At 32.7% G+C, this 16,450-nt stretch overlaps 2 protein-coding genes across 8 annotated transcripts in view; one reads left to right on the forward strand and one right to left on the reverse strand.

Annotated features, from left to right (window-relative positions):
- Window positions 1–16,450, reverse strand: part of LOC123548301 (E3 ubiquitin-protein ligase ariadne-1-like) — a 366,173-nt gene that overhangs the window by 232,118 nt on the left and 117,605 nt on the right. The gene's annotated exons all lie outside the window — the stretch shown is intronic.
- LOC123548303 (uncharacterized) overlaps window positions 1–16,450 on the forward strand; it is an 88,969-nt gene that overhangs the window by 65,091 nt on the left and 7,428 nt on the right. For all 7 annotated transcript variants that reach the window (XM_053546547.1, XM_053546550.1, XM_053546549.1 and 4 more), the window contains 8 exons: window positions 1,144–1,327; window positions 8,349–8,412; window positions 9,571–9,646; window positions 10,066–10,161; window positions 11,986–12,129; window positions 13,040–13,183; window positions 15,092–15,198; window positions 15,720–16,444. In XM_053546547.1, the coding sequence (XP_053402522.1) occupies window positions 1,144–1,327; window positions 8,349–8,412; window positions 9,571–9,646; window positions 10,066–10,161; window positions 11,986–12,129; window positions 13,040–13,183; window positions 15,092–15,198; window positions 15,720–16,444 (1,540 nt within the window). The remainder of the gene's footprint in view (window positions 1–1,143; window positions 1,328–8,348; window positions 8,413–9,570; window positions 9,647–10,065; window positions 10,162–11,985; window positions 12,130–13,039; window positions 13,184–15,091; window positions 15,199–15,719; window positions 16,445–16,450) is intronic.

The following is a 16,450-nucleotide window of genomic DNA, read 5'->3' on the forward strand; positions in this document are numbered from 1 at the left end:
TAATAGAAGACACTTTTAGTAAAACAGAAACTCAGTTTACAGAAACCCTAGAACTATAAAGCTAAATGTAAAAAAATCAGTTTCGTTATGGATATATCACATGTAGATTACAGAAACTGAAGGCAACTTAGAGAACACATTACAGAACTTCCAGATATCTTAATGTTAACACTTTAATACCATGATTGAGCATGTTTAATATTTCAGATACTTAGGTCAGTGCTCACTCTGTTCTGGCAGGACAGACAAAAGCACTACAGAAACTTTAAAATAGAGTTGTAAGACTAACTTTTATTACTGAATTGCAAGAGGCAGACATCAATTAAGAGGTTAATTGTTGTTTGTTTGTTGTCGAGCCCGCTTGCGGAAGCGAAGACATAGTTGTCCAAATGGCTGTTCAGTGTATGTGCGTGTGTCCATGTGTGTGTCCTTCCGGATTTGTTTGTCCAGACTGTAACTTTGACATGCATGGAGCAATCTTGTTTATATTTAACATGAATCAGAATGTCATGTGCAAAACCCATCTCAAAGGTCAAGGTCACAGTTGGGGGTCAAAGGTCATGTCAGATCTTGACAGCTTGTCTGGACCATAACTTTGATATGCATGGAGCAATCTTGTTTATATTTGGCATGAATGTTAACCTCACCTCAGTGAGACAGAGTGTTATGCGCAAACTCCAGGTTCCAATCTCAAAGTTCAAGGTCACAGTTGGAGGTCAAAGGTCATGTCAGATCTTGACAGCTGGTGGGCTTGATATGTTGCCCGTGGGCATCTAGTTTTACAGATACTTTATTATATAAATCTCGGTTACAAAAGCTTATGTGAGAGAAATATGATACAGAAACTCCAGAGCAGTTAATTACAGAAACATTAAAGTTCAGGTAAACACTAATGGTTTCTCCTACATGTTTTATTACAGGTATTCTGGAGCACTAGATTACAGATACATACTACAGACCAGAGAATCACATTACAGATATTCTAGAATGTAGTGCAATCTTTAACATTATGAGTTAATAAAATTTTATTACAGATACTCCTGACTAGATTACAGATGAAACATATTACAGAACAGAAAATAACTTTAAAGAAACATTGCAGTATAGATCATATCTTTTATGGTTGATAAAATTTTATTTCAGATACTTCAAAATAGATTACAAGAGCTTATGGCAGGTCAGAGTGATGCTACCAAAAACTTGATGAAAACAAACGAGCTCTTGGACAGGCTGCGAATAGACAACAAAAAGAAGATTGAACAGATAGAGAAGATGCAGAGTGATATAAGATTTAAAGATGATAGAATGAGGAATTTAGAAATTAGAGGTTTGTGTTTTATTTGTAAAAGTGAAGTGATTGCCTCTCAAAGGGGGTCTCTGTGGCTAAGTTAGTGAGGTCAAGGATATCAAATTACTAGTCCCTCGCCTGTGGGTTTGAGATCTGCTCAGGTTGTCATGTGTAGAAGCCATCCAGCTGTCTAGGAAATGGTTATTGTATCTGTATGTCCACTTATGTATGAAATAAAGTCCAGATGGGCTCCTGGAGTCTTTTTCTACCATTAAAGGCTAGAATGACTTTATTGATGCTAATGTTAGCTAAATTTCTAGAAAACAAACAAAACATCCAAGTCTTTATGTGGGATGGGGAGTGGGTTGCAAAAATTGCCTTAAAAGTTGTAGATTTAGATGTTGGGCAGGTACACAATTTTTAGATAAATTGATAGTGGAATATAATAACTGACACTGGCTGTAGATGCAGATAGGAATAGTCAGTTTGATGGTAACAGTTTTGACGGTATTGAGGCTGTAACGAGGCTCTGCTGAGTTACCACCAAAACAGTTACATAAGAGCTGGATATTTCCTTCTGCATCTGCAACCAACGTAGTACAACAGTACTTTATTTTTCTTGCTTACCGTATTCTACAAATTATAAATTAAATCAATTAAAACAAAATACTTTCTTTGCAGCACTCTTTTTTAAAGAAGATAATTTAAACAAACTGCAGGAAGTTAATATCTCTAAGAGGCTTTCAAAGACTCACAAGGACAAATTTCCAGTTTAGTTTGTTCATTTTGTAGTATAAATTTAAGTTTTTTTTAATTAATATAAAAAACTCTTTTGAATCAGAAAGTTTGTATGAGGGATTTCTTTTGTAATTATTCAAATTAGATAGACTAATTTTATCTGAAATATTTCCCACTTAGTTGATCAGTTTAGTGATTTAAATATACATTTTGATTTCCAATTATGGTGAAAATTTGTCAACAGTATTCTTTTATCTGTTTTAGTGTAAACTTTTATTGAATTTTAGAATTGATTTTGACAGAATTATTGTCATTTCACCTTGATTATTGACAGTAACGCGTCTTTAATCTAGTAATATCTCGACCTTGGTTCACAATCATATATACAAGAGACCAGATAATCTTGGAAATTGCCCTCATAATTTAATGGTTAACAGTTTTTCTTTACATTTTAATAATCAGTAACCAATTTGTTTACCATTCTTCAATGAGGGATATATTTCCAACTTTAAATATTTGGGGTTATAGACCTAAAAATATAATGGGGTAATAAAGTCTTCAGTCGAAAAAAAAATGGAAGGTCTTTTAATTTTAGTTTACCAGTCCATTTGTGTTCTATTTATAGCTAGTGACTTTTAAATGTTGTTGTTTTTTAAAAAGAAATATCTTTCAAAAGCAAAAGATGTTTTGTAAAATTTACTTTATAATGATCCCAGCACAATTTGAAAACAAATTGATGTGAGAATGTTAATATTCGTAACAGATACATGAATAGAGCATAGTTAAATCTTAAGGAAGTGGGTCCGTACTCAGCAATTTCAGTTTGATCAGGTTTTCTCTTCAGACATTTATGTATGCCGCTCATCATTAATGGTCCCCTACCTTAAGATATAGACATAAAATATATAACAGGGTAATAAAATCTCTAGTTGTAAGAAGACTACTTAATTTTGATATTAGTTTAATGCCATTTTCAACAGTACTTTTTTGAAAAATAAGATTTCTAGGTTAAGTTTTGTGTTTAGGTCAGCTAGCTTTTCTCCGAAACTATCAAAGCTATTGCTTTAAAACTTGCAACACTTGTTCACCATCAAAAGCTGACTCTGTAACAGCAGGAAACATAACTCCATCCTGCTTTTTGCAAGAATTATGGCCTCTTTTAGACTTAGAAAATATCATAAAAACACACAGGTAGGACAATATTTCTGTTATACAGGGACAAAAAAATCAGATTAGCATCTGCACCCTCAAGGCAGTGCTCTTGTTATTATGTAATATCATACTTCATGAAGTATTCATGAAGTTTGCATGATTACTTCATGCAGGACTTCATGAAGTCTTCATGAGGAAGAAGTGAACTGAAAATGAGACAAATTCATCAACAACTCATGAAATGTAACTTCATGAATAATTCATGAACAACAAAATGCATAAAAATGCATAAAATCAAGCATGTATTGTTTGCATGATAAATTCTTGACCTATGCATTAATTAATGTTCATGAAGACTTCATGCAATTATTCTTCAAAAAACACTTCATGAATAATGCATGCAGTTTTTGTTCTTAATTTCATTGTCTCATTTTCTGTTCACATGTTTGCCATGAATACTTCATGAGTTATTTTCAGTAAAATTGATGGATGCATAAAAGTGCATGAAATCAAGCATGGGTATTTTGCATGAAAAGTTCTTGAACTGTGCATTAATAATTCTTAAAAAAAAACATTTCATGAATAATGCATGAAGTTTTTGTTCTTTATTTCATTGTCTCATTTGCAGTTCACTTCTTTGGCATGAATACTTCATGAATTATTTTTAGTAAATTTCATGAATTTCATGAAGAAACTTTTTGAGCTTTTCTTGAACTTTTCATGAAGAATTTTTTTTATATAAATTTCAATGTGAAGGTCAATTTGATTTTGACCTAAGTACCCTATAATATTCTCATTTATGAGCAACTTTGGTCATAGGGATTAATTGTGGCCAAGTTTCATTGAAATTCACCCAGTTGTTTCAGAGGTTATGACAAGAATTTATAACGCATGAAGGAAGCAGCGAACAAATGCGATTTGATAAGCCCACTTACTGTCTCATTTGCACTTCATGTTTTTTCCATGAACACTTCAAGAATAAATATTCTTATAACTTCATGAAGACATTTGTGCTTAAATTCTTGAATATTTCATGAACAATACAAAACATTATAAAAGGACTTCTTTGCCATAGATGATACAGTAATCCATCATATTTTCAGTTACTAAATAATACCTGTACTAATTAAGAGATAATGTATTGAAATTCATGAAACATAAATTTTGAATTTCATGAATATTTATTCATGAACTATTTTTGTAAAAAAAAAAAAAGTTTCATGAACTAGTCAAGGTAACCAGTGGTAGGAGTGGAACCTGAGAGATCTGCATGTAATGGGATTCTTTGAACAATATCGGTATAGCTTGATACAAGAAAAAATCCTGTAGGTCAAAGTGTTGTTCAGTTAGTGGCTAGAGATTGTTTTAGTCTCTGCTGAGTCACTGTGACAATGATATTTTCCACCCTCAACAAATGAAATGTTGAGTCAAACAGTAAACTGGAGTTGGATTGGGAGCATAATAAAAAGTAAACAATTGCTGTATAAAATACAAAACATTAAGTTAAACAATGTTTAATTTACTTTAATCTCAAGATTGAAATTAAGATACAAGCTTTGCTTCAGGGTCGTGAAAACTTGTGACATTTTAGAAGGATTTTATATTTTTAAAATGAACGATTTATAACAACACCATAATTACTTATCTGATATTCAATATACTCATGTTCCTTTTAAACCATTCCTAACTGTAGTATGATAAATATTTCCTTCTCATTTGCTGCACAAACTTCTCAAAAATTGCTGAATCATTTCCCAGCATGCAACAAAATAATGGAAACTGATCATGTGACATGAATTTAATGTTCATGAACATTCATGAACAGTTCATGAACTTACTCATTTATTGTAAAAGGTAAACCTAAGTTTTATGTTTAATGAATGGACAGTTCAGAAACTCACAATTGGGTTCAAGAACTGGTACTGACCTAGAAAAAGGTTTTGAATTTTAGTATTTTTAATGAATCATAGATATACTCATTGAATATTCATGACTTTTTGTTAAGAACACATAAAGAATGTTTTAAGAATTTAATATTCTTAAACTGCTCATAAAATGTTCATCATTTTTTTCAAGAATTTTTCTTGAATTCTATAGGTATATTGACATTCATGAAAAAATCTTGATTCATTCTTAAACTAGTTCATGAATATTTCAAGGATTTTATGCATCTGTCAATAATGCTTGATATCTTCATGAAGTAGATCAAATGACACTTCATGCATAAAACTTCATGAAGTTAGATTAAGAAGTAATCCAGAACAGTTCATGAATAATTCATAATGGTGATGAAAAATTCATGATTTCATGAATTCCATTTCGCCGGGGAGTGTTCCTTGTGTATTTTTGTAACTGACAACTTCTCCACATCAGTCAGAGACTTCAGACATACGAGACCCATTACCTTGCATAGGGATCAAACTCCTAACCTCTTGCTTGATAGGCTTGTAAAATTACTCTCCTTACTGAACTAACTCGACTTCGGCTTGGCCTAAGTAACTCTGTCAGTATATATTGTAACACTGTTACAAATTGTAATTAACCCTTACCCTGTTAAATTTCTAAAATGGACTTGTCCATCATTCAATTTGGGCAGCATGTTCACTGAAAATTTACTGACTGAATAGCGAACAGTGCAGCCCATACCATGATGAGCCTGCACATCTTGGTCTTCACTGGTCACAAAGACAAAATGACTTGCCGCCAGCAAGCTAAGGGTTAAACTATTGTGCTGGCTGAAATAAAAAAATTATCTTCAACCCAGGGCTTTCAGATTTGAATCTTTGCATATCTATTTTTCATGGTAGCAGGTTAAAGTAATAATTTTCATTCATATAGTACAAATTAAAATTTGCATATCCAAGGCTATATGAAAAACTATTGTAAATTCGCTCTTTAATTCAATTCAGTTGTAGTAGCTCTTTGTCCAATGTATTTCTACAAAAGAAGCCAACTATCACTTCTATTTTTCATTTAATCCATAGACCATATTCTAAAACAGCAGGAGGTCTATACAACCTGTAGATTCTCAAATGTCTTTATTTATACATATAAATTGAAACCAATCTGAAAATCATTAACTTCATGTTAGATATTTTACAGTTTATGTTAACATTGGGATATCAAAAACCCTCTTCTGTAAACAAATATTAGTAAGCTAAAAATTAATCTCAAGTTTTTTCCTTCTAAATATGACAAGAGGTCAAGTGTTCGAAAATTTAATAGGTTTATGGGTTAGAGCATCTAGGTACTTCATAATTGATTTTTTTTTTAATTCTGTAATGAGAAGTGTTAGACAAGTGACTTGCTTTGATCTCAATTTTATTTGAACAATTTCTGTTTTTAAATTATTGAACTTTCATCAAACTTTAGCAGAAGCAAGGTCAAGGTCAGGTGATCCAGTCAGGACCTTCATGGCCCTCTTATTCCAGAAGTTATTTTTTTTTGTATCTGTTAGTATTGATTTTTAGAGTGAAAAATATTTCAGTCGAACCACTCAAAAAAGGCAATGTTTTATGGGCAAAAACAAGTGCAATGAGCAAATAAAGGAAAGAAAAACAAATTATGTTGCTATTATTTCTTATTAACTTAGTAAACCTTTTCTTTGCAAATATTATTTCAAACAGAAAATGATTTTTCTAGTCCTTGTTTTCTTTTAAATCCATTATGCTAGTTCTGGTAAATGTGACCTTCACTTTTGCTAAGGGAGTTAACTGTTTTCACGGTAAAGCATCTAGGTCCTTTTAAAGTGTACCCAGTATATTGGACCCCATATTTTAAAAAATAATTTCATGAGAAAGACATTAACAATTACTACCATGTAAATCTAAGACAGTGGCAAGGAAATTTCGTTAAATATTTGGGCATTACACATAATTCATTTCGGATTTTACTTTGTCAAATGATCGAAGTGGGTATTCAAGAAATAATTAGACTACTTTGTCCCGATTAAGGTGTGAAACATAATCATCTTTCAAAGTAGGTCAGATTTTATCCTGTAGGTAGTGCTGCACATAATGTTCTTCTTGCAGAAATCAAATGCAGTGAGACTAATGTAGCAAGTAGTATACTTGACTTTTGTCTCAGGTATTCTGTATGAACCGTGTCCTTCGAAAATAGCAAGATCAGTTGTAGAGCAGGTCATTTTAATGAATTCAACATCTACAACAAATATTTTGGTATTGGAAAACCATGGAACATTAGACTAAGTGTGAAAATTTAATCTTTTTGAAATCTGCTCAGTAGTTTCCTACAATATGGCTTGAATGACATCAAAGTTATTTTACATCTAGTTTTACCCTGTGACTAACAGGATAAAGAGCTTTTCTATACAATTTAAAGGCTATATGAGTGCTTTTTGAAATGAATACTGTTTGAACTGCTGAATAATACAGTTTCACATGGTTTCATCTTTTATTCATGTACTGTAGAGCTGGGAATTTTTGCGAGGGATTTAGTTTTATTATATTGGTGAACTGGCTGAATATTCAAAACTAGATACTCACAAAAGTGATATCCTTCCCATATATATAGGCTTATATATTTGACAAGTTGGCTATATTCCTCATCAATATTTTACTTTGCCAACTAATTTTAAGGTCAGAAATAGCGAAAATTTTAGCGTTGCAAAAATATTTGATTTTAGAGTACATTCACATATGAAAGTACTTTGTCAAGTCGGAAAAAAAGCTTTTAAGTAATGATATATAGTAGTAAACATTCAACATTTAAAGTATTGAAAAAACCAACATTATAAACAGCTATAGCACTGCTCTTATCTCGCTAAACTTGTTTTTAAATTATAGTCAATTATGTATATCCTAGCTACTAGGGTTTAAATGGATTGTATAAAGAAAATATCTAAACATTTTAAGAAAATATTTGAAATATTGAGAAAAGTTTGAGTATATTAACTTCTGTGTTTAAAAAAAACAAGATGGATGCCAAGAAAGGTGGATATGTTTGATTTTTACATTTTTTAACTTTTCTGTTGTGATGCAAAAATAAGAATAATAATGATTGTTATTACTTGAATGAAACATTCTATAGGTAGATATTGACTGCTTCTTTCATAACCTTGGATAACAGCAAAAGTTTTTTATGTAAAATAATAGAATTGTAAAATGAAGTTAATAACAAAATGTTTTTTGTTTTTTTTATTTTATTATAGCATCTGAAGTTGAAAAAGCTGAACTTATTCTGGAAACTACCAAGCAAAACCTTGAATCTACAATGTAAGTATTGTTTTTATATTGCTTTTCTGGATACTTATTTAAAAATTTGTGACATCATTATGTAATAAGGTAGCTGTGCAGATCTGTCTGGATTTGAAAATTGTCTTCATGTAAATGCTTTGAAAATGTGGAGGTGTAAGGAAATTAGAATATACTTGAAACATAAATAAGTTTGGTTAAAATCTGTGAATCTTCAGAACTTGGCTGTTCTCTTCAGTATGGACTTAAGGGCCTTGGTGGTAATGTAAGGAATCAGAATATACTTGAAACATAAACAAACTGGTTAAAATCTGTGAATTGTCAAACTTGACTCCTGTCTTCATAAGAGTGAGGGGCCTTGTGGCCAAGTAGAATGAATGACCTGCCAACCATCTTGGGGGATTTAAGCCTTGCTTGGGTCTTCCTCAAAGGAAGTAATACATTTGACTTGTAACAGAATGATGATTAATTCTACCTGGGTACTCTCTTCTTTGCCTGAAATATTGCTTTGAGCATCACCCATGGTCTTCCTGAAATCTCAAAAGTGTCGATGACTTGACTTGGGTTGATGGGACTTCAAAGCTAGCCAACAAAAATATCAGTATGACTGAGGTACAGTCAACCCCATATACATATATTAAGGCCACCTTTAGGATTGTGAATAATTGGGAATAATTTTTTTCATGTGGTCTTTATCTAGAAGTAACAGTTCACTGTAAATGTTGAATTTGGAAGTGAAACTATTGATCTTCACATCCAGGAGGTCTCTATTTCCCATGGGTGGTCTTTAGGACAGGTTCAACTGTAGTAGCATCCGAGTGTGTTTTTAATAGCTGCATCTGGCTAGCCCAGTATGTGGACCCAAAGCTTATCAGTCAAGAGTTGCATGTTTGATCCCTGGAAAAGGGGAAAGTTTGACATAACACTGTCAAAAACAGTTCTTATCTGAAATTATTTCTCCTGTACCACCAATTCATGTGGGGAAGTTGTTGGTTACTTGAGGTGAACAAATTAGCACTAATTCAGAATCCAAGGATGCTCAAGATAAGTTACATATCTTAAATACTGTTGACAATTTGTATCAATATCAAAAAACAACTGATGTAATGTGAAATTAATACATTTTTCATAGCAATGTACTGAAAATGAAGAAGAATTTGTTTGCTTCTTTCTTTACAGACAACAAGTTAGAGTGAGGGACAATGAGATAAAAAGATTGGAGAAGGACATAGATGACTGTAACAGACAGCTAGAGGTAACTTGCATACATTGAATGTTAATGTGACATTTTGAATTCTTATAATATTGTCTGCATTTCCGCCTAATACCTAAACAATTACAGTGCTTGCTCGAGAAACTTTAGGCTGACTCGAGAATCCACGTAGTCCCCTGCAGTTTTCTTTATGTATTTATATTTGAATGGCCTGAAACCCTGCATATCTCCAGCAGTTTGTTCATCCCCATAACCCTAACCATGCTGGATATGATTGATTCTGCCCTTGCGACCACTGTAGATCATAATGGTACTGTCCAAATTGGAAGATGGACAAGTTCATTATAGAAATTTAGCAAGGTAAGGTTTAAGACTTTGAGCAGTCAGTGTTTTAGTGCAAATATTTCTTGTTTCGTATAAAGAGCAAATTTCAGTAAAGTTTTATTATATGTATTTTGCAGACAGCAAACAGTAGGATAAAGGACCTGGAGGAAAAGATGGAAGATATGAAGATACAAGTCAGATATGAAATCATGAAAAATGAAAATATTGAAAAGGTAAAAAATTATAATTTTTACATGTATGTGTAAGAAATAAAGTTTTGAGACATTACAGCATTGAACAGCTGTCAGTTACCTTGGTCATATTTAAAATAATGAAAAAACAAATAGTTTAAAGGTAACATTTATTTTAATTTATAAGTGTATGAATAAGACAATTAAAGTTTAGAAAAGTTTTGGGGCCATATTAGATAAAACGTACAGGTTCAAGTTATACTTAACAACTTTTCTTAGACTACACCTTTTGGTTTTTGTTGAGGCATTTGCATGTACCTCTGTCAAATATTAGATAATCATTCAAGTTAAATAAAACACAGCAACCATAACAATCAGAAGTAAATTCATTGAGTTGTGTCAGTCACATAATGCTGACTACTATGTGGTAATTAGTGCCTTCCGCAACTAAAACAGTTTTAGTACAGTTTTAGCCGTAACTTTTTTGCATAAACAGGTGTAGATTTTTTTATGGTTTCAAATTTAATATTGTCATGGCTTACTGGTTTTACTTTGATAGTTACCATTGTTCTGTGTTGTTCTGTACTTAAAATAATGTTTCATTAAAACGATTATTGAATAATGTTTCAATTTTTTACTGAAAAATATCAACATTTGACAGAGATAACAACAAAAAACAAAAAGTGTGGAGTCATGAAACATTATGTGGAAAAGGACATTCATTTTACTCAAGATCAAATTGGCAACAGCTAGACTGATAGTCTTCTGCCAGCTAACCTTATAGGCTCAGCTTAAATACTTTCTCCATTTAAGAAATAATATATACCAAACAGTGATTTCATCATTGAATAAAGTCATTGTTCTAAGCCCTTACCTGCTAAATTTCTAAAATGGACTGGTCCATGATTCAATATGAGCAGTACCATTTATTATTAGAAGGGGTGTTCATTGAAAATTTACTGACTGGATAGCAAACAGTGCAGACCATGATCAGCTGCAAGGATGTGCAGGCTGATCTTGGTCTACACTGGTCGCAGAGGCAGAATCACTTGCCGCCAGCAGGCTAAAGGTTAAAGTTCAGATGCAGATGAATTATATCACTAGGGCTCAGTCTGTATGAATAACTGAAAGATAAACTATGATTTTATTTTCAAGACAAGTAAGACAATAATTAATGCAAAATGCTATTTGCCAAATACTCAATGTCAAATATCGAGATTGACAAAATGATGAGTGCTAATTGCTAAGTGCTTATTCAGATGAAGAGCTGAATATATCCTTTAGATAGTCATTTTCCTTCATTACATAACTTTGTCTATGTATGAAACATTTTTATATACATATTAAACAGTAAAAAGTTTCGGTCCAGTGTTTCCATGACTGGCGGGACATGTTATACAAGTTTTCAAATCAGACTGGTAGAACATTGTTTATTTTCAAATAATTAAAGCTTACATTCATTAGCTTATGAGATCACAGATAATTAAGTCTTTAAAGTTAAAGAATTTGCCAGTTAGTATTTATTATTTGGCAATAAGCACAAGTTATTCAGCATAAAGCATTTTGCTTTAGAAATAAGGCATAAACGTTTGGTTTGTAGTATTTAGCATTAAGGATTTTGCATTTAGCATGAAGTCATTGGCATTTAGCATTAAATATTTGTCATTATTATTAAAACTGCTACCAAATGTGTAGTCTCGTTAGATAAAGTCCTTACTTACTTACTTACTATTTAGCATTTGGCAATTAGCATGGTGCACCAGTCTTTCACAGAAGATAAATCTGGTTGTGTTAGACTGTTAGTTGTGTTTTTATTTTTTATGTTGTGTTTAACACATACTTTTATTTATTTTTGATCTTCTTCAGAATTTAGAAACTATTCCACGGTTAAAAGATACAATTCAGGAAAAAGAAAAGGAAATACAGGAGCATAAGAGACAGATAGAGGAGAAAAATGCACTTCTAACTGCAGCTAGAAAAGGTGTACGGGAATATAAAGATAGACTCAGGGTATGTGAGGGATTAAAACATGATGATATACTGACTTTGCAGTATGACATGATATCATTCTGACTTGACTACAGATTCCATTTTATTTTACTTGATTTACTGCAAAACTCCCAATAATATACTGTATTAACTGCAAAACAGTCATGTTTTACTGGTTTGGCTGCAAAAATCATGATAATATACTGACTTGACTGAAAATTTTATCACAATATACTTTACTGAAAATTTTATCACTATATATAGTGACTTGATCCTAAGCAAGAAGTCATGACAATATACTGGCTTGACTGCAAACTTCACGATAATAATTTGGCTGCAGCAGTTATAACTAGGATAATACACTAACTTGACTGCAAAAGTCATGATAATATACTGGCTTGACTACAAAAGTTACGTTGTACTGGTTTGACTGCTAAATTCATGATGATATATTGGTTTGACTGCCAGATTCATGATAATATACTTGCTTATTATTAATAACTACAAAATTCATGATATTGTTTTCTTGACTGCAAAATTCGTAATAATATACCGGTTTGACTGCAAAGTCATGATAATATACTGGCTTGACTGTTGATTATGGACATTATAAAAGTGTAATAAAATCATACATATGAAAATCTAGTTCATTAGACATAATTATTATCTGTTTATATTAAGTTTAGCATTATACAGAATCAGACTGGCATTAGATATAACATGTTTATATTTCATTATGGTCAAATAGTAGGACAATTCATAATCTTGAATTTTAATGTATTTTCATTCTGTAAAATCCATTTTGAAAGATAATGTAGTTCACATCCATGAACCAGATGTTAAACAATTTTCTTTTTTTCTCACCATAAAAATTGATATTCCTTTTGATATTTCTACACTTTTAAAACATATAATGTAATCTTTGTAACAGAACACGGAACAAGAGATTGCCCAGACAGAGGTGCTCAAGGAAGAATTAGAGCTAGCCCAGTGTGAAGTCCAGTCACTGAAACAACTTATGTATGGCAAGGATTATCTTGTGTCACAGAAAACTAAAGCATTAGACTTGTCCAAGGTAAGTGACAAGGTCTCAAGCATCATACAATTATTTCATTATTGCTGCAAGCTAAGTTTGTAGTCATCAGATATTATTTCTAGACCACACTATTTTTAGTTGCAAGCTATGGTGTCTGTAAAGTCCTTGACTTCCAAGAAGAAGACGAACAATAAACGATGTACTGTTATATGTCTTTATTCTTTCTTGATGACACATCAGATAATACTTGAATGTCCACTGAGACAATGATAGATGACCATAGGAAATACTGGATGGCCACAGTTATATCGGATGCTCACAGAGAGTAAAAGACTGCAAAGAAAACAAAAAAGATCATTAGAAATGAATTACAAAACTATTGAGTTAAGACATCTAGATAATGTATTTTGGTAGCAAAAATTATCAAAGAGAGACAGCTAGTGCACAGTCAGATCTAAAACATTTAGTAGATGAAAAACATTTAGTAGTCTGATGCCTAAAACAAACCGGACAAATCGTACCGGAAAAATGACGTGACGGACTATAGACAATCTAACCGAACTTCACAAATAAACTGTTTTTAAGCATATTTGAACCGTGGAACCTTAACAAAGTACATAAAACAATAGTAGAACATATAAAAATGATAATACAATCAAAGAAACCTACACCATGGGGCCATAATACCGATAATTATTGATTTTAAGGTCCAAGACCTTTCCTTTCGACAAATTACAAATGGCGTGATAACCAACAAGGGAGTTAACTCTAGCTAGATAAAGGTCATATACCACTAATAAATTCCGACTCTTGGAGGTCTCCTAGAGACCACAAAGACCCTTCGAGGGGTCTCCTTGAGACCCTCTAGAGCAGACTCTGTGTAACAATATACTGTGCAACAACACAGTGTCCTTTACAGTTTAACTTTGTTTGCTCATACTCCGATAATTCCATCACAACCTTATGCTGAAATTCCTTGCTGCTGCTGACAAATCCATAATTATGGAGTTGAATTTCATTCACTTGAACTCGGATAATTTGAACATCACCCTTCATTTGAACAAACGTTAGCAAAATTCCGATAATTTATATTGTATTATAATTTTTTATGGCTTGAACTACCGATAACTCGAACAAAGTTTGCCAATCCCGTCGAGTTCAAGCAAATAAAGTTAAACCATAATTATAGGTTACTAGCTTCGTATCGGGAAATATGCACGAGTTCTTCAGCGGAAATATTGCGCGACTTTAGGAGCGCAATATTCTTTCGCTGAAGAACGAGTGCATATTTCCCGATGCAAAGATAATAACCTTTTTATTACATACGCATCAACGCGTATAAATATAATGTGAATACCATAAATTTGTTCTATAGCCCGAATAGGATTGACAATACTAAACTAAACAGAAAAAAATAGTGCAACAACAGGCACTGAATTACGTCATGCACCCGATATGAAATTCAGGCGTCAGTATATTGAAAAATATTGATGTTTCCAGTACCAGTGTAACTTAACGGGAAATAGAAACGAGTATGTAATAATTATGTTTATTGTTTCATCCGAGAAAATTCAAGGACTGCATTTGATTCAAACTTGAATTAGTTGTTCCACTACGTCACCAATATTATAATGACACAAGGACCATAGCTCTGGCAGAAATATTCCATGAATCATGTCACTTTTCTTGATTTGATTTAAACTGAAACTTTCCTCCAACATCATCATCTCCATGGAGGGTGTATTAATCACTCAAGTGGTTGCTCTAGCTTCCTCAGATATGCCCTATTTCACTGTCGAACATCAACACTGTCTCTGCCAACAGCCATTTTAATATTGTCCATGGATTAAAAGGTTTGCAAACATCAATAAATTTGCAGTAGAGTTTGTATTTTTATTAATTATATGCATTATAAGGGTTGAAAATGATAATTTTCATTAATTTCAGGAGATTATAGGGGTTTTAAATGATAATTTGGACAATGACCACATGCAACGGATACAGCATTTAATTGACAGACTTAGTGATAGGCCTCAAAGAACAATATCTGCAAGGTAAAACTGTTTGTTTTGTATGGTAGAAGTGAAATAATCACAAATTTCTTTTTGTAAGATTAAAATTAGCTCTTATTGACATATGGATTTTTAAAAACAGTTTCTCAGTATCACAAATTCTGTAATACAAAATCTTAAAACCATTATCATAGTTAACATTTATCAGTAAAATCCACATTCTGCATAAATATTTGATAGCGGCTCTTGCTTATCAAAGTTTTTTCTACTATGTACTTTTTTTGAAGGACTTTTTCAAAAAGGAGATAACTCTGTTAATTCTATGTATGATTTTGGTCAAACTTTCTCCCCTTGTTTATAAGAAAAGAATATTTTTACAACATCAGCCACTCAACTCTGAGGGCATGGTGTTGAGCACCACTTGGGTCATGACCACACCCTCTCATATGACACCTGTATATGTTTTTCTGGAATTAAGACTCAAGAGTGTTACAGGTAAACTTTAAGTTACAAAAATATATAGCTTCTCGACACAAGCTTTGAATGCAATTTGATTTTTTCAGATCTAGTGGATCAACACTAAGTTCATCAAAAGAAATGGATAACAGAGCCTCTTCAGCCCCACCACCCAGGCCTCAGAGTTGTTACCCAAACCCTAACCACAGAGAACTTGACGTCAACAACCATCCGTATGGCATTGACTCTGATCATCATGGCAACCAACAAAATGGTTCCCATGGCAACCAGTCACATAGCAACAAAAGATTTTCAAACCAAGTGGCTACAGAAACACCAGATAAAAGAAAAAGACCCGTGTCGGCCATGGCTCAGCCAGTCAAGAAACACAGTGCTCATGTACATAGAACCACCTCATATAAAGAGGCTCACAAAGTATACACCAAACCACTTCCACGAAAAACTAACAGTTTCGATATTGACATTATTCAAAGTCCTAGGAGCAATACAACTTATAAGTCGGAAAAACATGTTCATACTAAATTAAAACCATCATTAGATTACAGTATAAGTACAGACAGGAGTAATGAAAATTTTGATAAAAGAGAGTGCGAGTCGGCGAAGGATGAGAAAGGACCATTGCCTAGTGACGCTGATTCAGTGTTTTCCTCAGAGTCGGATTTCGAGGAGGAAATGACGTCAGAACAGGAGTGTGTATTAAAGGGAGTAAGTGCTCGTGAAAAAGATGCGGCATTGGCGGAGATTATAAATGTTGGTGATAGGGTGCTTATTAGTATTCCACAGAAACCTCCAAGATACGGCAAGAAAAAAGGTAATG

Source organism: Mercenaria mercenaria, chromosome 6 (genome assembly GCF_021730395.1).
Source record: "Mercenaria mercenaria strain notata chromosome 6, MADL_Memer_1, whole genome shotgun sequence".
NCBI classification, from domain to species: Eukaryota; Metazoa; Mollusca; class Bivalvia; order Venerida; family Veneridae; genus Mercenaria; species Mercenaria mercenaria.